The sequence below is a fragment of the Chiloscyllium plagiosum genome, unplaced genomic scaffold (genome assembly GCF_037043375.1).
Source record: "Chiloscyllium plagiosum isolate Xiang-an unplaced genomic scaffold, Cpla_swu_hap1 HiC_scaffold_23, whole genome shotgun sequence".
Taxonomy (NCBI): Eukaryota; Metazoa; Chordata; class Chondrichthyes; order Orectolobiformes; family Hemiscylliidae; genus Chiloscyllium; species Chiloscyllium plagiosum.
Window position 1 is genome coordinate 61927867 of NW_028270161.1, and position 24945 is coordinate 61952811.

General features: G+C 40.7%; 1 protein-coding gene across 1 annotated transcript in view; it reads left to right on the top strand.

Moving 5' to 3' along the window:
- The first annotated feature begins 716 nt into the window (after positions 1-716).
- Positions 717-24945, top strand: part of LOC122563779 (chloride anion exchanger-like) — an 81368-nt gene continuing 57139 nt past the window's right edge. Inside the window, exons 1-8 of the mRNA XM_043718003.2 lie at positions 717-761; positions 6494-6682; positions 8918-9057; positions 17706-17816; positions 17916-18079; positions 18164-18328; positions 18526-18678; positions 21625-21707. Of these exons, the coding sequence (XP_043573938.1) occupies positions 6555-6682; positions 8918-9057; positions 17706-17816; positions 17916-18079; positions 18164-18328; positions 18526-18678; positions 21625-21707 (944 nt within the window). The 5' untranslated portion in view covers positions 717-761; positions 6494-6554. The remainder of the gene's footprint in view (positions 762-6493; positions 6683-8917; positions 9058-17705; positions 17817-17915; positions 18080-18163; positions 18329-18525; positions 18679-21624; positions 21708-24945) is intronic.

Genomic DNA, 24945 nt, shown 5'->3' on the forward strand with positions numbered 1-24945 from the left:
GGATTTGTAGTTGTTGTTGAAGGAGCGTTGATGAGTTTTGCGCCATGCTTCTTGTTTAGTGCAGAATTATTTGCAAAATATTTAATTTGGCAAGTTGTGCTTCCATGAGGATGCATATCAGCCTAATGTATTACAAAATGATTGTGTTTTGAAGGTCCGTGTGCCTTCAGTTTATTGTGACCTTAATTCCCTACTTTGATCCCTTCAGACGTTCATCTCTGGGAATGTGTGCTCACCTGCCTCACTTCCCTCTGCTCAGTACTGTTGCCTGTTGACATCACTTCTTATTGGATCATTGAATGGAAACAATGGAGCAATTAGCAAGGCCAGAAATAGCAATGTTAAGATAAATCTTCATTCTTATCAGCAAGGTCCTTCTCAAATCCTACGAATAAATTATAGTGATTTGCCCTTCTCTCACACTTTCAGTTAATCTTTCTCTTTCCTCACTCCAATCCAATCAAGGTGATCAGTTCCTTTTCTGTTTACTTAATCTGATTTTCTTTCCCCTTGTCATAAAACAATGGGTGTTGCTGAGAGATGGTTCAATAAACTGCAAGACAGACTCCTTCCTCGCATCTTGAATATCTAACTTCAAATCTCAATTGGAATCTGTTTGTGGTTAATTATTATAGCTGTAGTAGAAAGGATTTGTCTTTAAACACTATAAAAGAGTCTAATCAGTTTCACTTAAGGAGACTGCATCCTCCGCCATACACCCTCAGAGCTTGTCGTCACTTGTATTCATCAGAATACCACAGGTAACATCTTCTCTGATATTGCTATGATTTCGTCTGTACAGTGCATTTGTTGTTGCGCAAACTGGTTGTTCAGAATTAATTTATAGCAGAAATGTAAAATCTCATAAAATGTTAAATGCAGTAATTTCTTTTCTGTTTGTCCAGTTCTCATCATTGTAAATGCAAAGTCCTGGAGCTGGAGTGTACAATTAACCATTCCATTACACGGTTGGCTTTGGATTAGCAGGGGAGTGGGTGAATCTGCTGTCCTCAGTATCCCCACAATGGGGACCAAAATATTCCGCAGGGTAAACATTGCTTAAATAGGCCATTCCGCCCAAACAGTCCATGCCAATGGTTATGCTCCACTCCAACCTCCTCCTACCACACTCCTGACTTGTGCTTTGTAGATGCTGGCCTTTGGACTCAGGAGTTACATTATACAATAGCGTTGAACTGCTCTGATAGCCATCATATTTAAATGGCTAGTCCAATAATTAGAATTTGTCTTTCTCCCACTAACTCTAGATCCCCATTAATCCTCCCACATTTGCTTCCGTAAAAGCGTTTTGGAAGTCTTGTGCACCACACCCACTAAATTCCCAGTAAGAATATTCATTGTATTCCACAAAACATTTATAGCCACTACCCTGGGCCACATTCACTGATTTCCCTGTAACATCCACTGTATTCCTATAACAACATTCACTGTACTCACCTAAAAAGTTTTCTCCATACTAACAATACAAGGACTTTATCAAATATATATCTGCACCTGAAAACACTGAACTATGGTTTCTTGTCTTCTTGCTGTTTCTCCCATCTATTTTGTTCATTCATGGGATGTGGGCATTGCTATCTGGCCAGTATTTATTGCCTGTTTCGAGTTGATCTTGTGAATGTGGTGTCAAACTGCTTTCTTGAACCACTACAGTCCATGTGCTGTACATATTTCCACAATGTGGTTAGGGATGGAATTCCAGGATTTTGACCTAGTGATGGTGAAAGTAATGACAATATATTGCAAAGTGAGTGGCTTAGAGGTAAACTTGGTGGCGTTTTCAAGTATATGCTGCCTTTGTCCTTCTAGATAGTTTTAAAGGTTTTGTCTGAGGATGTTTGGTAGATTTATGCAGTACATCTTGTAGATCATACACACAGCTGTTACTAAGCATTGGTAATGGAGGAAGTGGATATTTGTTGACACGGTGCCAATCAAGCTGGCTGCTTTGTCTTGGATGATGTCAAGCCTTGTGAGTATTGTTGGAACTGCATCAATCAAGGCAAGAGAGGAATATTCCATCACAATCCTTCCTTATGCCTTGTAGATTGTCTACAAGCTTTGGGGAGTCAGCAATTGTATTATTTGCCACAGTCTTCCTAAGTTTTGACCAGTTCTTGTAGTCATTGTGTTTATTTGGTGTGTCCAGTTGGGTTTCTTGTCAATGGATGTTGATAGTAGAGGATTCGATGATGGTAAAACCATTGAACGTCAAGGGGTGGTGGCTATATTATCTCTTACTGGAGATGGTCAGAGCCTTTTGCCCAACTAATATTTGTCACTTGTCAGCCCTTGCCACTTGTCATCTGGATATTGTCCAGTCTTGTATCATTTGAACATTAACTACTTCAGTAGTCTGAAGAGTCATGAACAGTTCTGAACATTCTGCAATCATTGGTGAATATCCCCATTTCTGAGGGCATGACAGAGAGAGGGTCATTGATTCAGCAGCTGAAGATGGCTTTGCCTAGGGTGCTACCCTGAAGAACTCCTGTAGAAATGTCCTAGAGATGAGCTGACTGACCCCCAATAATCGCAACTAACTTCTTGTGTGCCAGGTATGACTCCAATCAGTGGAGAGTTTACCCCCAGTACCCAGCTTTAATTAGATTAGATTACTTACAGTGTGGAAACAGGCCCTTCAGCCCAACAAGTCCACACTGACCCACCAAAGCGCAACCAACTGGACAGACTCTCCATCTTGCTACTCTCTGCAACTCACTACTCTCTCCAGCTCTCTAACATCTCTAGCTCACTATTCTCTCCAACTCACTACTCTGTCCAGTTTACTAAACTCTCTAGCTTACTACGCTCATCAATCATTACCCTCTCCAACTCACTACCCTCTCCAACTTGCTGCTCGCTCCAGCTAACAGATCTCCCCAACACCCTACGCTAAATATCCCCATCAATTTTTATTTAATCATTCCTAACTCACAAATGTGTCTAACTCACTACTTTCTCCAACTCACTACTGTCTCCAGCTCACTACTCTCTCCAGCTCACTACTCTCTCCAGCTCACTGTCTCTCTAACTCATGACCCCTTACAATACAATACCCTCTCCAACTTGATAGATTCTCCATCTTGCTACTCTTTTCAGCTCACTATCCTCTCCAGCTCACTAATCTCTCCAGTTTACTAATCTCTCTAGCTACAACTTTCATCAATCATTACTCTCTTCAACTCATTACCCTCTCCAACCTGCTGCTCTCTCCAGCTCACAACATTCTCCAACTCACTACTCTCTCCAAATTGCTACCCTTTCCTGTTCACTACTCCAACTAGCTACTCTCTCCAGTTTACTGCTCCCTTCAGCTCATTACCCACCCCAACTCACTACTCTCTCCATATCACTACACTCTCCAATTCACTACTTTCTTAAGATGCCTACTACTCTCTCCAACTTACTACTCTCGCCAGCTCACCACCCTCTCTGGTTCACTACTCTCTTCACATTGCTGCTCTTTCCAACTCAGTAATCTCTCCAAATTGCTGCTATCTTCACCTCACAACACTCTCCAACTTGCCACCCTCTCAACCCGCTACTCTAGTCTCTCCACATCATTACCCTCTGCGACTCTGTGCTGTCTCCAGCTCACTATTCTCACCAACTCATAATTCTCCTCAGATCACGAAATGCATCAATGTGCTAATCTCTTCAACTTGCTACTATGTCCATCTTTTTATCTCTCCAACTCTCTCTAGCTCTCTGCTCACTCCAGCTCACTACCATTTACAATTCACAAGTCTCATTGACTTTCTACTCTCTCCAGCTCACTATCATTTACAACATGCTACTCTCTCCACTCTCTACTCTCTCCAATTCACTACCCTCTTAAACTCACTACCATTTCCAACCAGATGCCCTTTCCAACTCACTACTCTGGCCAATTTGTTATTCTCCCTAAATCTCTACCTTGTCCAACTAAAAAGACCTTATTTTATGCATCCTATTGGTAATCTGGATCTAAAAGTATTTGCAAATAGGAAGCGAAGAATGATGGAGGGTTGTCATGATGTTTGGAAGCCTGTGACCAGCAGCATATCATTAGACTCTCTAACTCACTACTCTCTCAAGCGCACTAATCCCTCCTAGTCACCATTCTTTCTAACTCACTGTCCTCTCCAACATGTGACTCTCTCCAACTCTCTCTAGCTCCATCACCCTTTCAACTCATTACTCTCTCCAGTTTACTGCACCCTCCAGTCATGAGTCTCTCCAACTCTCTGCTCTGTCCAACTTACTACTTTCCAACTCATTACCTTATTTAAACTTGCTAGTCCAGCCAATTTACCAACATCTCCAAATCATTATACTTTCCAACTTGCTACCCTATCCAACTTACTACTCTCTCCATTTCAATACTCTCTCTAACATGTTACTCTGTGATTCCCTTTCCTCTCCAACTCACTATAACTCACAATAATTTGCTACTCTCTCCGACTCACTGTAACTTGCTATTTTCACTAAGTCATTACTCTTTTCAAATCACTAACCTCTGCAACTTGTTGCTCTCTCTAATTCACCACTCTCTCCAGATCACTAATACCTCCAACTTGCTTGACAAAGCAACTTACTATAGTCTCCAACACATTATTCTACACAACTCGCTCCTCACTATAACTCATCACTTTCTCAAACTCACTACCCTCTCTAATTCACAACCCTCTCTAATTTACTATACTCTATACTTCACTAGCCTCTCCAACTCACTACTCTTTTCAACTCGTTACTCTCTCCAGATCACTACACTCTCCTACTTGCTACTCTCTTCTGCTCACTACTCTTTCCAATCACTACCGTATCCAACGTGCTACCCTCTCTAGCTCCATACTCTCTTCTACTCACTACTCTCTCTAAATTGCCACACTCTAACTTGCTACTCTAACTTGCTCTCTAATTCACTAATCTCTTGAACTTGCTATTCTCTCCAACTGACTACCCTGTCCAACTTACTACACCCTCTAAAACCCTAATCTTTCCAATTTATTATTCTGTCCAACTCGCTACTCTCCCCAAATAGCTATAAGCCTCTACTCTTACAAATCCACTACCCTGTCCAACTCACTATAACTCACTACTCTCTCCAACTCACTAATTTCTCCAATTCACTATAACACACTACACTCTCCAACTCTGCACTCTTGCCAACTCACTACTCTCTCCAATTTGCTGTACTATCTAGCACGTCATCCTATATCTAACTAACTACCCTATCCAACCTGCTTCACTCTTCATCATATTTGCTACTCTAACAAATTCACCATAGTCTCCAACTCATTATTCTTTCCAACTTGTCACTGTCTCCGAAGCACTACTCTCTCCATCTCGCTATCCTATCCAATTCACTGCTCATTATAACTTGCCACTCTCTCCAATTTGCTACCCTCTCTAACACACTATTCTTTCCAATTCACTACTCTGTCTGTCTCACTGCACTTTCCACTCACTGCTCTCACCAACCCGTTACTTGCCCCATCTCACTAACTCCTCCACCTCACTACTGTCTCCAATTGGCCAATATCTCCAAGTCACTATTCTCCTAAACTCACATGCTATTTCACTACTCTATAAAACTCACTACACTCTCCAACTGACTACTTTCTCTTGCTTGCAACTCTCTCCATCTCACCAGTCTCTCCAATTCACTATTTTCTCCAATTTACTGCTCTCTGCAACACCCTACCCTCTCCAATTTTCTACCCTCTCCACCTCATTACCCTTTCTTCAACTCACTACCATTTCCAACTCACTGCTGTCTTCAATTCACTATCTTCTTCAACACCCTCCTCTTTCTCATTCCCTACTCACTCCAACTCATTATAGCTCATTACACTCTCCAATTGCCTCCTCTCTCCAATTCCCTACTTTCTCCAACTTGCAACTTGCTCCAACCCACTATAACTCATTTCCCTCTCCAACTCACTAACACCACCAGGTCATTACTGTCTTCAACTTGCTGTAACTCGCTACTTTCTTTGATCCACTATCTGTTCCAACTCTCTACTCTCTCCAACTCATTACTTTCTCCAATTTGCTACTCTCTCTAACTCACTATAACTGCCTCTTTCTACAGCTTGCTATTATCTCAAATTGCTATAAGTCACTACCCCTGTCCAATTCACTAATTTCTTCAATTTATTATTCCCTCCAGCTCACTATTCTCTCCAGCTTGCTACTCTCTCCTCGACACTATTCTGTCCAATTCCCCCTCCTCTTCAACTCACTCTCCTCCCCAATTATGTTCAATTCATTACACTTCCAAATCTTTACCCTCTCCAACTCTCAACTCTATCTGACTCATTACCCTCATCTTTCTGAAATCTAACTTCATGGTTAACTCTTTCAACTGGCGCACTTTTTAAAAAGATCACAAAATATATTTCACAGTTATACATTTATTCTGGAATTAATAATTCATTTTTCTCTGTTTTTAACCTGATCTCTCAGCCATTCCATTGCTTTTCAGTAAGTCATCTGGAGGTGGTAAATGAGGATCTTGCCCAGATTGGAACCTATCACAGGTCAACATGCTTTCTGGGAACCAACATTACATTGTGGCTCGACCAGCCTATTCTGAAGTCAGCTTTAAAGAGCATAATCAGCAAGTGGAGAGGTATCACAAGACAATCTGGGACCATGTCAGGATTTATTTCAGGTAAGTGATGTGAATTAATTGTATTCTTCTACAAAGGGGTCTATTCAATCCCATAAAACTATCTGGTCATTCTAAAGTAACAAGACAAGAACACAAATGTTGTTAGTTGAGAAAAGAACAGGCTTTGTCGATCAATTACCAATCGTTCTCTATCAATTAGTTTATAAGGAATGCAGAAAGAGGTTGGAAAGCTTTAGGTACAGGTTTTAAGAGCTCTCATTCCTGCCCCAGGTTGGGGTACATGTAGACCTGGTGTTCTTGAGTGAAGCCCATCAGGTCCCAAACTGAACAAATTTCCAGGAATTGAACCTGACCTTTTGACCTAACATTCTTGCCATTAGTCCCTTGATATGCCAATCCGAATCAATTTCTTTTCTTCACCATGCAATCAAAGGACATTTCATTCCTGCGATAAGCCAGCACTTACACTATCACCATAACTGCCATTGTAGCTACAATATTTATGTAGATGATTCAGTTCAGTTTCTCATCAAGGGTAAACCAAAAGTTGCTGATAGTAGATAATTTAGTGATGGCAACTCCATTGAATATCAAGAAGCAATAGGTGGATTCTTGCTCCATGAAAATGGTCATTGCCTGGTGCTGTGTAATATGTTGCCACTAAGCCCAAAACTGGATATTGTCTAGTTCAGTCGCATTTTTAGACGTGGACTGCTTCAGTATATGAAGAGTTTCTGAATATTGTGCGGATGAAGCATCTGAAGATGGTTGTGCCGAGGAAAGCACCTGAGGAACTCCTGCAGTGATTTTTTTTTCCAATTTGCTCACTGCATTGTCCTGGTTTTTGAGTATTAAGTCCTGGTAATTGGAACTCCAACTGATTTGGTGAATGAGGTTCAAAACCCCTCTTTCATTTCAGAAATGGAGGAGGAAAGTATTTTTTCAATGCTAATTCTATTCCTTACTCAGACTAGAAAAGGGGCAACTGTTGCAATATCATTATTAACATGGAACATTTTGCTACAATTGCTTACAATGTTGTTATATTGAATTGGTCAGTCTGCATTTCACTCAGATGAAACATCATATTTTTGACGTTCACATAATAGGAGATAAAAGCGGTTTTGTGAATGACTGAATGCAACAATTTCCTTCTCGTCACTAACTGTGTGAGGTATGCTGTACATAGTAAGGTTGCAGCTGAAGAACAGAATTCTGAGGATTTTCTGATGGCCTACAGATCAAGTGAAAATAAATCCCCTGTATTCTTTCCTGTACTTGTAGCAAGAATATTGCTCACAGCTAAACTTTCAGCAAATTCTTTTTAAAAATAGACAGATAAAATTTATACAATAATCCATAACATGGAAACATGTATCAAAGGCTTCAAGAAGCTTCTTTTCTGAGGTAGTTTCAAGTTATTGAACTGTGATCTTAACACCAGGACTAACTTTAAATGCATTGGGCCCCCGATTTCTAAGACAGCTAATTTCTAAGACAGAAGTATTTGCATTAAGCATTTATGTTATAAAAGAAAATACAAAGTGTGAAGATTAAATGGAAGAAGTAGAACCAGATGACCTTTCACTCAATACAAGAATGCAATTTGGGTAGTGCTTTGCCTGCTCTTGAGCCTTCCAAATCCTTATGAGGGGACAGTTCTGGTCCCATCTCTTCCTTGGCAACAGAGGTAATCACACCAAAGGGTGAGATCATTGCAGCCATACTCCATCACAAACGTCCAGACATCTCTCAGAGCCTGCTGAGTTAGACCTGACAATTGTTATAAGGCCTGGATTGGTGTTTGTAGCTCTCTCTTGCTCCTCAGTTGCTTGTTAGTCTGCTGCTTGACACAGGAGGAGAACTGGACAAAGAACCTCCCTAACCGGGTATCTTATTGTCTTCACTCTGAAGTGGTGTTAATGATTACCAGCTAGTTCTGTTGGTCATTTAAATACCCTCAGCAGGAACTGAAAACATCTCACAGGAATACAGGTGCCTGGTCATGAGGGTTAACTGAAGAATTGTCACAAAGCTAATTCAGGATGTGGAATCTGAAGTGTGTCTGACAGGATTAGAAACAAAACAGTAAGTGCTAGAAAATTTCTGCAGGTCTGGCAGTACCTGTAGCAAGAAAAACATAAATTTTGAGTCCAGTGACTCTTCTTCAGAACTGACAGAGTTAGAATTGGTTTTGATTATGTCACTGGCGATATGCAGAGTAATATGGCACAATTCATTTCTTGGTTGTCTAAAAGGTTGTCTCTCTTCCAGGTGTTCGACTGCAAAGGCAAAGAGGATCTTTTACACGTTCCTTCCCATTGCATCTTGGCTGCCAGGATATAATGTGAAAGAATGGCTTCCCAGTGATCTTGTGTCTGGTGTTAGCACTGGACTTGTGAGTGTCTTGCAAGGTACTACCAGGGGCAAATCAGCCCCACATGATTTAGTCAAGTGAAAAAAACAATTGCTTGGAATGTTAAACTAAAAATTCCATATTTGCAGCCAAATTCAAACAGGTGATGATAAAGAGTTAAAGTACCTGTCAACAATTTGTTGGTTTTAGTTCTATCATAAACTGATTGTTGATGGCCTTCGAGGATGCAGAAATTGTTCTTTGCCCTATCTCTGCAATATCAATGTTTCAAAGATCATCTTGTCTCATGCAAAAACATCAAACAATGGATGACACTCATAAATTTATCCTGATATGAAACTTCCTGAGTTGGCTTTAACCAGCCTGTAATTAGGGTTGTTCATGGAAAAAAACATAGCACAGAGGGAAGCAGTTGTTGACATTGTGACGGTGATGTGAGTGTGACAATGAGTGGGGGTATTACACTGTCTCTGATTTCTCATACTGCTTATTCCGCCTCCAATATTGGAGGCCATCACAATTTCTTTCAACAAAATATTGAGAAGAACAGAGTCATCACCTGAGTTCACATTACATGCTCTGTTCCCTTGCCACTGCCTTTGTGCCTCCTCCCTGGCCCCTATCTGAGACTGTTCATGACCGTAGCATGTTAACTGACCTTAGGCTGAACCAGCAACCAGTAACTTCTGCATCATCAAAACTACCTATTTCCAGCTCTCATCTGACTGTGCTATACTTCAACTCATTAACTGCTGACACCCTCACCTTTATCTACTTAACTTCAGCTTTGACTCCAGGTTGGGATCCTACATTCTACCCTCTGTAAATCAGAACTGAATCTAAAATTCAAGTGCCCATATCTTAACTTGATCCAAGTCCCATTCACATCTGTGCTCCCTGACATATATTGCTCTTAAAGTTTAAATTAAAACCACTTCATGGTTGTTCCCCTCTCTGTCTCTGTTACCTCCTCCAGCTCTTCAACTTTCTGAGGCATTAATATTCTCCAATTTGACCACCACATATGTTCCAATTTTTAATGTTACAGTGTGCTTGGTCATATGTTCCAGAATTTCCTCTTCAAATCTTTCCTTCTGTCTTTCTTTTTAAAACCACCTCTTTGTCCAATAATTGTCTGTTTGATAATTTCATGATATGAATTGGTATCATGTTGTGTGGAGCAACTTGCAATGTTTTAGCATGTTAGAAGAACTTTATAAACCTAAATATTTGTTGTTCATGCATCAGGTATCTTTGTCAACAGCAGTTTAGATAGAATGCTTGTTATGTAAATTGGGTGGTTTATGGAATTCCTCATCTTCTTAGAACAAGTGAACAGGATTGTAAAATGAGAATTGTAAAATGAGCACCAGGATGGTTGTTCAGGGGTGACGTCAGGAAGCATTGCTTCACAGAAAGGGGAGTGAGAATTGGGAATTTGCTTCTGGAAAGGTTGTCGAGGGTGGAGGATGACTTTAAATCTGATTGATTTTTGTCAGTGAAGCATATGAAAGATATGGAGGAGGTACACAGATGAAGTTAAGATGTGATAGAAATAAATGGTAGGATGGCATTTGTCTTTACCGACTCCTTGTCTTCCTTGCAGCTTGAGCTGTTTGTAAACAACATGTGTTAAAATAAACAAATGGAATTCTGCTCCATTCCAAGAATTTTAGTACTAATAATACTTTGATTTAAACGCACATCTAGACAGACATGAGAGGCAGCCCGACCCAATATACCCAAGTATGACGTCATTCACTTTAAACCATTCCCATTGGTTCAAATCCACCACACACAAGACATCAACACTAAACTGGTGCTCATCAATTGGACAATCAACCCCATCAAACACATCTTCAACCCTATCAACTGGATCCTCAATACCATCCACCCCACACATGCCCATCAAACTCATCACCAATCCAATCAACCCAAACCCAATCCCATCGAACCAATACTCAATCCATTAAACACACCCCACCCCATTAACTGGACTATCAACCTCAACAAACCCAACCCCCGTTAGCCACTCTCTCACCCCAGCAACCACATTCTCACCCCATCAACCAACCCTTGCACCATCAACCACTCCCTCACCTTATCAACCACATTCTCACCCCATCAAGCACTCCCTCACCCAAGCAACCACATTCTCACCTGATCAACCACTCCCTCACCTCATCAACCACTCTCTCACTTCATCAACCACACCACCAACCCTGTCAATCATGTCCCTAACCTCATTAACTGGACTTGCACCCCATCAAACCTACACTCACCCCCATGAATCACAATCCCACCTCCATCAAGCCTGTGCTGCCCCATCATTCCACTCCAACACCATCAAACACATCCCAGCCAAATCAAAACCTATCTCTAAAACCAACCACACCCTCAATCCCATCAACCACACCACACCCAAATCAGTCCTATCTCAACCCCATTAAACATACCACACTTCCATCAATAAGATCACCACCCTCATCAAACCTACATTCGCCAATGTCACCCCAGCTTCATATACTTTAAACCCATTTTAAACCCAACAACCTCCCTCCAAATTAACTAGAAACTCACCCCATTAACCCAAACACAACCTTACCATGTCAAACACAACACAAATCCAATTCCATCAAATGAAAATCGCAAACCATCAGCCCAAACCTGACCCCCGTTGTTCTTAATTGACCCCATTAACCTTTCGTAACTTTTTCCGAATCAGACTGACATCAGACGAACTGGTCTGTAATTCTCTGTTTTATCTCTCCTTCCTTGCTGAATGGCAGAGTTACATTTACTAACCTCCTATTTGCTGCTACCACTGCAGAATCGAGGGCATTTTTGGCAATCATAATCAATGTATCCAGTGCCTCTTCAGCTCTCTCTTTTGGAATTCTAAGATGTGGGCTGAATGTTCTTTGGTGTTTGTGACTTTTACTTCTTTAAATTTTCCGAAACACTTTTTTTTCATGACCAATTAATCTGTTTCTGCATCTAAAGGCTTTATCTGACCTTCAAAGTTTTACAGTCTTGTAAAATTGCTTGCAACCCTAACAAGAGTAAAAATTCTAAAAAATAATTCTCATGGTCCTGACTAGTTTTCTGTCATGTTCTTAATTTGCCATTTTATAAATTTTTTTGGTCATTGCTTGTTGATTTCTAAAACTCCAATCTTCAGACTTTATTTATCTTGTTTCTTCACTTCCTTCTCAGCATTTTATAGAAGAATACAGCGCAGTACAGGCCCTTTGGCCCTCGATGTTGCGCCGATCCAAGCCCACCTAACCTATACTAACCCACTATCCTCCATATACCTATCCAATGCCCGCTTAAATGCCCATAAAGAGGGAGAGTCCACCACTGCTACTGACAGGGCATTCCATGAACTTACGACTCGCTGAGTGAAGAACCTACCCCTAACTTCAGTCCTATATCTACCCCCCCTTAATTTAAAGCTATGCCCCCTTGTAATACCCGACTCCATACGCGGGAAAAGGTTCACACTGTCAACCCTATCTAACCCCCTAATCATCTTGTACACCTCAATCAAGTCACCCCTAAACCTTCTTTTCTCTAATGAAAACAGCCCCAAGTGTCTCAGTCTTTCCTCATACGATCTTCCTTCCATACCAGGCAACATCCTGGTAAACCTCCTCTGCACCCGTTCCAGTGCCTCCACATCCTTCCTATAGTATGGCGACCAAAACTGCACACAATATTCAAGATGCGGCCGCACCAGAGTCTTATACAACTGCATCATGACCTCAGGACTCCGGAACTCAATTCCTCTATCAATAAAAGCCAGTACGCCATATGCCTTCCTCACCGCACTATTTACCTGGGTGGCAACTTTCAGAGATCTGTGTACATGGACACCAAGATCCCTCTGCTCATCCACACTACCAAGTATCCGACCATTAGCCCAGTACCCCATCTTTTTGTTATTCTTCCCAAAGTGAATCACCTCACACTTAGCTACATTGAATTCCATTTGCCACCTTTCTGCCCAGCTCTGCAGCTTCTCTATATCCTGCTGTAACCTGCCACATCCTTCCTCACTGTCAACAACTCCTCCGACTTTCGTATCATCCGCAAACTTGCTCACCCAACCTTCTAACCCCTCTTCCAGGTCATTTATAAAAATGACAAACAGCAATGGTCCCAAAACAGATCCTTGCGGAACACCGCTAGTGACGGCACTCCATGAAGAAACTTTGCCATCAACTACTACCCTCTGTCTTCTTCCATCCAGCCAATTCCTAATCCAAACCTCCAACTCTCCCTCAATGCCATATCTCTGTATTTTCTGCAGTAGCCTACCATGGGGAACCTTATCAAACGCCTTACTAAAATCCATATATACCACATCTACCGCTTTCCCCTCATCAACCTCCTTCGTCACCTTTTCAAAGAATTCAATAAGGTTTGTGAGGCACGACCTGCCCTTCACAAAACCATGCTGAATATCCTTGATCACATTATTCCTATCCAGATGTGCATAAATCCTATCCCTTACAATTCTCTCTAAGACTTTGCCCACAACAGAAGTGAGACTCACCGGCCTATAGTTACTAGGGTTATCCCTACTCCCCTTTTTGAACAAGGGAACCACATTTGCTATCCTCCAGTCTTCTGGCACTACTCCAGTAGACAAAGAGGACATAAAAATCAAGGCCAATGGCTCTGCAATCTCCTCCCTTGCTTCCCAGAGAATCCTAGGATAAATGCCATCAGGCCCAGGGGACTTATCTATTTTCACCTTTTCCAGGATTTCCAACACCTCTTCTCTACATACCTCAAAGCCATCCATTCTACTTATTTGTGACTCAGTATTCACATCGACGACAATGCCCTGTTCCTGAGTAAATACTGAAGAAAAGTATTCATTCAGTGTCTCCCCAATCTCTTCCGCCTCCACACGCAACTTCCCACTACTATCCTTGACTGGACCTATTCCTACCCTAGTCATTTTGTATTCAGTCGGGTCCTCATTTGTATTTTCTACCCAATGCCTATTATAAGCACACTTTTTATTAGCACCACTTTTTTAACCTTTAGCTTTTTTTCATCTAGGCATCTGTAGATTTGCTTTTACACTTTCAAAGAGTACATCTTAACTGTATCCAAATAATCTCTTCTTTATACATAGCTCATTCTTTAGATACAGCTTTCCTCACTAGTCTTTGGCTCGAGTACATCCAACCTGACTCTATTGTTGCTTCAGTTTTCCCCCAGTTGATTATTCTTACTTTAGATTGTTTAATGTTCTTTTCCACCAACATCCTAAACCTTATGATATGATGATCACTGTCCCTTAAATGTTCCCCCACTGTCTTTTGATCTATTTGGCTCACCTCATCCCAATCTACTCAACCACTCCTCATAAGACAGTACCTCCAGCCAATTGAACCTTCTCTGCACTATCTCCAATGCCAGTGTATCTGTCCTTAGATAAGGAACTGTTCTTAGTATTTCAACTGTGGCTTGATTAGTACCTTTTATAATATTAGCAATAATCTCGCTAATTTTATATTCTATTCTCTTTGAAATAAAACCTGCCACTTGCCATCCCTACTACTTGCTCATCTTGAATATCTTTTGTAATTTATGTGGATAGATTCCCAAATATCTCTGTTCCGTAGCTATCTGGAGTCTTTCTCCATTTAAATAATATTGAGTTCCTCTATTTTTCCTGTGAAAGGATATAGCCTCACACTTCCTCATATTATATTTCATTTGCCAAGTTTTTATCTACTCACCTACTTATATCCCACTGCAGACCCAGAGAGCCACCAATTGCCTTCCACCTATTTTTGTGTCATCCACAAACTTGCCAACAGTACATTCACTTTCCTCATCGAAGACATTACAATATATTGTAAACTATTATAGCCCCAGTACTGATCCTTGTGGTACTCTATTAGTTACAAGTTGCTGAAATAACTCCACAGAGGCCAGTATCCTGTCACCAAGTCACCCTTTATTTACACGTGGAGAGTCCTTGACACTGACCCAGCACCCTCAGAGTAAGCTCTCAGAGTGAACAGAATTTCTGACACTCTTATTCTTATCTGTTAGCCAGGGTTCCCTGTTTGAACCAAATTAACAGCCTTAATCAGGGAACTCATATTTGATGAGGTCACCTGTCAATCACTACAGTTGCCATCCTGAAAATCTCCCTGATCTCAATTCTCTATCTTCTACAAGTTAGCCAAATCCTCTATTAATGCCAAAAATTACCCTTAACACCATTGACTCTTGTATTACATAGCCTAATGTGTGATACCTTATTAAATGCTTTCTGAAAATCCAAATATATGACATCCACTCCTTCCCCTTTATCTCTCCTGCTTGTTACCCCCTTAATAATAAATTTGTCAGGGATGATTTTCCATTCAAAATCTCATGCTGACTCTGCTTGATTAGGTTATGTATTTAGGAGAAAGTGAGGACTGAAGATGCTGGAGATCAGAGCTGAAAATGTGTTGCTGGAAAAGCGCAGCAGGTCAGGCAGCATCCAAGGAGCAGGAGAATCGACGTTTCAGGCATGAGCCCTTCTTCAGGAAATCAGGGTTTTCCTGAAGAAGGGCTCAAGCCCGAAACGTCGATTCTTCTGCTCCTTGGATGCTGCCTGACCTGCTGCGCTTTTCCAGTAGATTACGTATTTCCATTACATTCTTTATGGCAGAGTCTAAAATTTTTTCATGATAGATATTAAACAAACTGACCTATAATCATCTGGTTTCAGTCTCCCCTTTTTGAATAAGGGTGTTACAAGGGCAATTTTCCAATTCTCTGGGATTTTTCTCCAATCTAAGGATTCCTGGAAGATTAACACCAGTTAATCTATCTTTGTAGTTACTTCCTTTAAAATCCTAGTATGCATTCCATCAGATCCAGGGGGTGTATTGACTCTTCCCCATCAGTTTCTCTAGCACTATTTTGCAAGTGATAGATATTGTATTCATTTCTTTCTCCTGTTACATCTTTGATTATTTAGTAATTTTGGAATGTTGTTATTATCTTCTAATTTGAAGACTGATGCAAAGTATTTATTCAGCCCCCCTGTCTCTATTGGTTCCCCATTATTATTTCCACAGCCTCATTCTCTAAAGGGCCTATGTTGACGTTACCCTCCCTCTTCCATTTTATATATTTAGGGAATCTTTGATTGTCCTATTTTAACTTTACTTGCTATTTTAACCTCAAAGAGTATTTTCCCTTTTTCAATGGTTTTTAAATGTTTCCATTCCTTTGCTTTACCACTAATATTTGCCACTTTGCATGTTTCTTCTTCTAATTTGATATGATCCATAACGTCCCTGATTCAACCTTTCCTATAGTCTGTCTTACTCACTGTGAGTAAGACACTGTGAGTATCTTAAACATCTGCCATTGTTTACTAATCATCTTTTTGGATAATCTTCTTTCCAGGTCCACTCCAACCAGTTCTAACCTCATTTCTTTGTAATGATCCTTCTTATGTTTATCACCATTGTTTTTGGCCTAAGTTTCTCACTCACAAGCTGAATTCTAAATTCTATCCTGTTATTCTAAATCCCAGCTCTGTGTCTTAGGATTGAGCCCTCCACTATCACCTGATGAAGGAGCGACGCTCCGAAAGCTAGTGTGCTTCCAATTAAACCTGTTGGACTATAACCTGGTGTTGTGTGATTTTTAACTTTGTACATCCCAGTCCAACACCGGCATCTCCAACTCATTACTACCCTATTATGGTCATTGTTCCTGAGGGGATCTTCTGCACTGAGATCATTTGTTAAACCTGCCTTATTACATACTACCAGATCTAAAATAGATTGACCTCTGTTTGACAGCCTGGTTCTCAACTCCATCCTTCAGACTCTGCCTCCAGCAACAAGAGTCTGACCCCCAATGCTTGTGCCTGACTCACTCTCCCGTGTTCTGATTCCATTTCCCAAGTCCCAGTTCCACTCGTCATGTCCTGATTGCTCCTGCTGCTTGCCTAAAACAAAGGGATGGCTGTTGGGAGCTTCTTAGAGGAGACACATTTGCTGGGTTAGGAGCTTTCCTGACTCAACCTTCCTGACTACTCGACAAAAATCCAACCCAAAATCTCTTTAGGTGCCAACTCTTCCTTGACTTTCAGTATTTAAATAACAAATAGTAGTTTGGTAGTATAGCATGTGAGTATTGAGTATTCATGAAAAATACATATTTTGTTCGTTATTATTTATTATTAGTCAGCATCCTGTTAGGGGGATAAGTGAATTCGTGGTTGAAGTCTTTACCAATCAGTGCCCACTTGCCATCCAATCAGCATTCACTCCTCATACAGTATGCAGAGTGGTTTTCCTCTTGAAATGGTTTTCTTGCTGGGATCAAAGTAGATGCCCTGACATGGATTTAAATTGAAATCCATCTAACAGAGTTTTATCCAAGCATTCAATGTCTCAGTGATTCATTGCAATTCCACATCAGATTTGCCCATCTTTAAAAATTGATCATTACAACTACCAAAAAAATCAGAAGTGGTAACTATAATCATGATAAACTTTAGAATGTAATGTAAATATCTATTTAAGCAGCAATGGGGATCATTGAGAAGCAACCATAAGTTTCTTCAGTGAGGAAATGTTATTAACAGTCATGCAGATGTAATATCCGGCCTGTACTGTACCATTTCTCTGTGTATTTTTGCAGGGCTGGCTTTTGCTCTGCTGGTGAATGTCCCTGCTGGCTATGGTCTATATTCAGCATTCTTCCCTGTCTTGACGTACTGTGTTCTGGGAACATCAAAACATTTATCAGTTGGTGAGAATTTCAAATCTTAAGAGTTATTTATTATTGAATGATTGAAATTGTAAATTTGTAAAACATGCTCCTACCTTGAATATTTCTTGTTTTCACCAGGTCCCTTTCCAGTGTTGAGTTTGATGGTGGGCACAGTGGTGAACAGACTGGTGACTGATGGTAATACAGCAGTGAACAGTACTCTATTCCCTGCTGATATGAGTATAGAAGACAGACAGGTTTGGGTTGCTTCATCTGTCACTCTACTTGCTGGGATTTTTCAGGTTTGTGTCTTTTTAGGTATTAAAAAAAACTCATTCAAAAAGTAACTATTCTTAACAGTCACCAAGAATGTTTTGTATTTCCAGTTGGCTCTTGGATTACTGCAAGTTGGTTTCATTGTCATTTACCTGTCGGATCCAATGATCTCAGGCTTCACCACAGCTGCTGCCATTCATGTCCTTATTTCTCAGCTCAAATTTGTCCTGCAGTTGAATGTTCCGGGGTTTAATGGGCCACTTTCTGTGATTTACGTAAGTCCACACAAAAGGCTACTTTCAGCAACTTGTGCACCTGATCATTATTATATTTATACTTAATTATACTCTAAATATAGACTATCTGCTTTGTATTATTTAAGCAAAGGGGAAGTCAATAAGTGCAAATTATATTTATATTAATATACTGTAATGAATATGATGATTAATCTATGTGTTCTGCACTATTTTAGACACTGGAATATATTTTCAATCATATCACTGAAACAAACGTCCCAGATGTCATCATTTCACTTATCATCATGGTTGTTGTATTTATTGTGAAAGAAATAAATGATCGATTCAAGTCAAAACTGCCTGTACCTATTCCCATTGAAGTTATAATGGTGAGTAGAGATCATTCAATCTCCATACAGACATATTGAGAAAGGGACCTTTGACTTCCATAGGAGCATGAGAAAAGGAGGAGGCCATTCGGCCCCTTTGAGCCTGTTCCATATTCAATATGATCACGGCTGACCTGTGTCTTAATTCCATTTCCTTTCATTTATTCTGCAAACCTCACAATTCCTGTTTAACAAGAATCAAGCCACTGCCCTTTTCAACTGACACCCAGCGATTTTGGCAAGAGGAGGCGTTTTATGACATCATCACTTAATCATCTTAAATATTTCAACTGAACCATCCCTGAACTTTATACTCAAGGGTGTAATTCCAGTATTATTTTGGTGAATGTGTGCTGCACCCTCTCTTAAGATCCATTGTCCAATCTTGAATGCTGCATTCTGGGTGGGTTCAAGTTGAACTCTGTACAGCTTGAATGAAACTTTGCATTCCATGTCCTTTGGGATAAAAAGCAAAATTGAATTAGTAATTTTTCAGTGAGTTTTTTGACCTGCCTATTACTTTTTAGTAATTTCTGGACAAAGACCTTTAAGGTTTCTGTGCTACAGAGTACCCAGTTTCTTGCCATTTAGAAAATGCCAAATCTATTTCTCTGGCACCTGTGGGTGACCATGGCTATTCTCACTCACTGATTCTATCAATGTTGTTTTGCAACTTTCTGATCCCACTGATACTATTTTCTCGGTTGCCCATCTTGGTGTCATACAGCTCCCTATTAGATTAGATTAGATTAGATTCCCTACAGTGTGGAAACAGGCCCTTTGGCCCAACATGTCCACACCAACCCTCCGAAGAGTAACCCACCAGATCGACTTCCCTCTGACTAAGGCACCTAACACTACGGGCAATTTAGCATGGCCAATTCACCTGACCTGCACACCTTTGGACTATGGGAGGAAACCGGAGCACCCGGAGGAAACCCACGCAGACACGGGGAGAACGTGCAAACTCCACACAGACAGTTGCTCGAGACTGGAATCAAACCCGGGTCCCTGGTGCTGTGAGGCAGCAGTGCTAACCACTGAGCCACCATGCTGCCTATTACTTCATTTATAAAAACTGTGACAGTCCTGTACAGAGCCCCGTATAGGAGCAAGTTACTGCCGATGCTAGAATCGGAACTGAAATATACTTTTAGTCATTTTGTATACATTCACCTTTTTCTCTGACTCTCACCTATGTAATAATTCCCTATCCAATGCACTCTCATTTTTGTTGACCATCTTTTCACCTAATCACAGAATTACCCTTTTAATATTGCAGTGACTCCTCCAGTCTCTCCAGCACCCCTCTTTTACCCACGGTGCTCTGGCCTCTCTGTAGGTCTTCCAATGAAACCTCTTGAAACTTTTGGAAGGCTCTATAAATAAATGCATGGGCTTAAATTCCACATTTGTGACCTTCTCAAAAGGTTCAACAAAGTTTGCAGTCCATGTGGTCTCTCTTATTGCTTCATATTCATTCAAAGTACTCAGAACAAACTAAGCAGCTTATAATTTTCTAGTTTATCTCTCAACATTTCCCAAATAGTTGAACAATGTTGACAAGTTCCTAATCCAGAAGGACAATTCCTAAATTCAGTGTTTTCATAAGATCAATAGATTTTCTTGCATTATACTTTTAATACCTAGGCCTGGAAACTATCTTTACTGTAAATAAATTTATATTGAATATTGTTAGTTCCTGCCTTTGAGTCATTTTTATTTTTCTTTGTAACTCTGGCATTATATCCTCTTATTTTGCACTCTTCACTATTGCCTCAGTGGTTATAATGGTGAGTAGGGAGCAATCAATTCCCATTGAAGTTGTAATGATCAGGATCATTCATTTTGCACTATAAGAGGCTCAAGTGGATTTATGCAAAGATGTCGCAGTTCACAAGTGAATATGGTTAATTGTAACTGATTTATAAGAAGTTATATGATATAAAACATAAGTCTATTAATTAACCATGATTAATTATTTTACAACTCTTGGGATTGGTAATACTGACATTACATTCACATTGATTCATTCAGCATTGATAAAATATGTAATGTTTGCTCCACATTTCCTGATGTAGTTATCTCATTCTGACTGTAGGTGACAAATTTCAACTCAAAATAAATAGGTTTATCCTAATAATCTCTCTTTGCAATCTCGCAGATACAATTTGATGTTGATTGCTGTGTTGGCAAAAAAATAAAGAGAGGAAGACTTGCTATAGATAGAGAAGAAAAATATTCCCCACCTCAAAAGCATTACACTCAAATCACCAAATTCTCACAGCTGTCAGGTTGTGTTCTGCATATTGGAAATCTCCAGTCAAAATGTCTTATTAGTTTCAAATATCTGTTAATTCAGGCAGTATTGAATAGATATCATAGCTGACACACCTTTGATCTCCACAGTTGATTCATGTTTGACCTCTATCTATGTCTGTTCCATTCAATGGGGACTGCTGTAAAAGATGTCCAGACCTAGAATCTGTTTGTGAAATGATCTCTTTTTGTTAAAAACTCTTCCTGCAATACATGGTGACTAAAGTATTATACTGCCAGAGGAGGTTGTGGAGGCTAGTACAATAACAACATTTAAAAGGCATCTGGATGAGTACGCAAATAACTTGGGTTTGGAGGGATATGGTCCAAATGCTGACAAATGGGACTAGATCGGTTTAGGATGTATGGTTGGCATGGATGAGTTGGACAGAAATGTCTGTTTCTGTACTATGCATCTCTACGACTCTATCTATGACTATAATTCAAAACAAATGCTGTATTTTACTGTGATCTTTGTGAAAGGTAATGCAGGATTGAGAAGCCAAATAGTCTCCCTCTGCTCCTATTTTGCGTGTCTGTGTAATTTGTTAAGCATATACCAAATGCTAAATGTATGAAACTAGAAAAGTAAAGTAGATTTGATTGCTTTTCCTCATTTCTTTGTAGACAATTATCGCAACTGGGGTCTCGTATGCTTTCAACTTCAATGAAAAATACGATGTTGACATTATTGGAAACTTAACAAGTGGGTTAGTGATTTGTTTGTAATATCCTCTTTGTCATCTATGATCAGAACTCAGATTGAACCCAGACCTTTTAGAGTGTCATTAAGACTGCAGGCTTTTGTGGTTTTCTCGAGGTTTTCACCTCAAACAGTATATGGAATTAATCTCACAAAGCAGGCCATTCAGTCCAACTACTCTATATTAGTGCTTATGTTCTGTCCATGCTATCTCCTACTCTGATTCACCTTGTTTCTATCACTGATGCAGTGATCAAGAACTTGGTTAATATTCTCTCTTTCTCTCCTCTGTCACCCGGGTTGGGGGTGTGTGAAGGTGGTATTGGGTGCTCCCAGGGCAGCAGCACTATCTGACACTCTTGAAACATGTTGAGGTGATTTTCCGTCTCCCTGGGAAACAGGCTATCACTGTGGGCAGATAACTCATGTGTAACCTATTGACTCAAATGTTTACAGCTAAGAAGGAGGTTACTTCGCCCATTGTGCCTATGCTGATCAACAAAGATCTGATTACATTGCTCACTAGCCCATTCTTCAAGACAACCAGGGATAGACAATAAATGCCAGTGACACCGATATCCCAGAATAATTCAAAATGTGAATCCTATTTTCCAGCTTTTGTCCCACAATCCTTGAGACTTTGACAACACAAGTGAATTAAAAGTTTCTCACTCAGCCACTCCTTTGGGCACTGTGTTCTAGATTCCCACAACCCTCTCAGTGAAAAGGATTCTACTCACTCTCTCCTCGGCCTTCTACTGTGCCCTAAATCTAAGGAAGGATGTGCTGGCATTGAAGAGGGTTCAGAGAAGGTTTGCAAGAAGGTTTGTGGATGAAGGGCTTGTCAAGCGAGAAGTACTCAGTGGACTTTCAGAGAATCCCTACAGTGTGGAAGCAGGCCATTTGGCTCACCAAATCACACTAACCATCTGCAGAGCATCCCACCTAGACCACCCCCTCGCTATAAACCTGCATTTCCCATGGCCAATCCACCTATCCTGCACAACATTGGACTGTGGCAGGAAACTGGAGCACCTGAGGAAATCCACGCAGACATGGGGAGAACGTGCGCATTCCACACAGACGGTTACCCAAGGGTGGAATCAAACCCGGGTCCCTGGTGCTATGAGGAGCAGTGCTTGTTACTGCACCGCCCAAAAGAAGGATAAGGATAGAAGGTTGTGGGGTGGATCTAATTAAACTTACACAATACAGTGAGGCCTTGGTACAGTGGATGTGGAGAAGATGTTTCCAATAATGGGAAAGATTAGGATCTGAGGCCACAGCCTCAGAATGAAAGGATGACCCTTTAGGACTGAGGCTAGGAGGAACTTCTTCAGCCAGAGAGTGGTTAATCTGTGGAACTCAATGTCACACAAGGCTATGGAGTATTTAGATATGTACTTGCAATGTCAAGGCATTCAAGGTTATGGAGCAATAACTGGAAAATGGGATTAGAATAGTTAGTTTCCACACTGGTAACAGACTTCCATCCACAACCCTCTACCACAGTCAAAGAACAACAGCGCAGGAAAAGGCCCTTCGGCCCTTCAGTTCTGCACCAGTCAAAAAGTTAATGAGCGCATTTTAGATAGAGATAAGTTGGTTTTAGATTAGATTCCCTACAGTGTGGGAACAGAACCTTTAGCCCAGCCAGTTCACACCGACCCTCTGAAGAGTAACCCACCCAGACCCATTTCCCTCTGAATGATGTACCTAGCACTATGGGCAATTTGGCATGGCGAATTCACCTGCCCATCTTTAGACTGTGGGAGGAAACCCACACTGACAACATGCAAACTCCACACAGATAGTCACCCAAGGCTGGAATTGAACCTGGGACCCTGGTGCTGTGAGATAGCAGTGCTAGCCACTGAGCCACCATGCCACTCCATTCTTGATTAGTAAGGGGATCAAGGGTTACAGAGCGAAGGCAGGAGAATGAGGTTGAGAAATGTATCAGCCATGATCAAGTGATGGGACAGACTCAATGATCCAAATAGCCTAATTCTGCTCCTATGTCTTATATTCTTACGGTCTCTTACCTTAAATTGACAACACTTGGTTATTGACCCCTATATTGATGGAAAAAGTGCCTTCCTATCACCCTATCAATACACCTCAAAGTCTTATATGCATCGATTAGGCTCCATCTTAACATACATTTATCCAAGGAAAGCAACCCCAGCCTTTCCAATTCTTCCTTATATTTCACATTGTCCAGCCCATATAGCACCTTGGTACATCTCCAATGTAATCACATCCTTCCTATAATATGGTAATCCAGTTGTAACTTAACCAGTTCAAACATTACCTCCTTGCTCTTGTGTAATATGCTTCTGCTAAAAAGACATATCCTACATATTAACCACTATATCTACATGCCCTATTACTTTCAGGGATGGTGGATATGCACAAGACCCCTCTGATCCTCAGTACTTTCCATGGTTCTTTACTCCTGGTGTACTCTTTTGACATATTAGCTGTCTTGTGAATTCCATTTGCCCTCCTTTGTCCATCTGACCAGTCTGTTGACATCTTCTTGCAGATTACAGCTTTACTTCTTACAATTTTCCACCCTGGCAATATTTGTGCCATTTGTGAATTTGTTGATTAAACCCTGACATTACATCCAAATTATTAAGCACAAACAGCACTGACCCCTGCAGAACCACACTGGAAACAGACTTCCATCCACAGAAACAACCCTCTACCTTAGACTCAGAGAACAGCAGCGCAGGAAAAGGCCCTTCAGCCCATCACTTCTGCACCAGTCAAAAACAACCACCTAGCTATTTTCCAGTAGTTGCTCCATAGCCCTGAATGCATTGGCATTGCAAGTGCATATCTAAATACTTCACCTCCACCATTTTCACAGGCAGTGAGTTCCAGATTCCCACCTCTGAGTGAAAATATTTTCCTCACACTTCCTTGAAATCTTTTTCCCCTTACCTTAAATCTGTGCCCCCTGGTCATTGATCCCTCCATAAAGGAGAAAGGTTTCTTCCTCTCTTATCCGATCTATACCCCTCATCATTTTATACACCTCAATCATGTGCCCTCTCAATCTCCTCTGCTCTAACAAAAACAACCCAAGTCTACCCAGTCTCTCTTCATAATCCAGGCAACATCCTGGTAAATCTCCTCTGTACCTCTCTGGTGCTATAATGTGAATTCCAGAGCTGTACTCAATACTCTAGCTGTGACCTCACAAATCTTTTATACAGTTCTGGCTTATTCTCCCT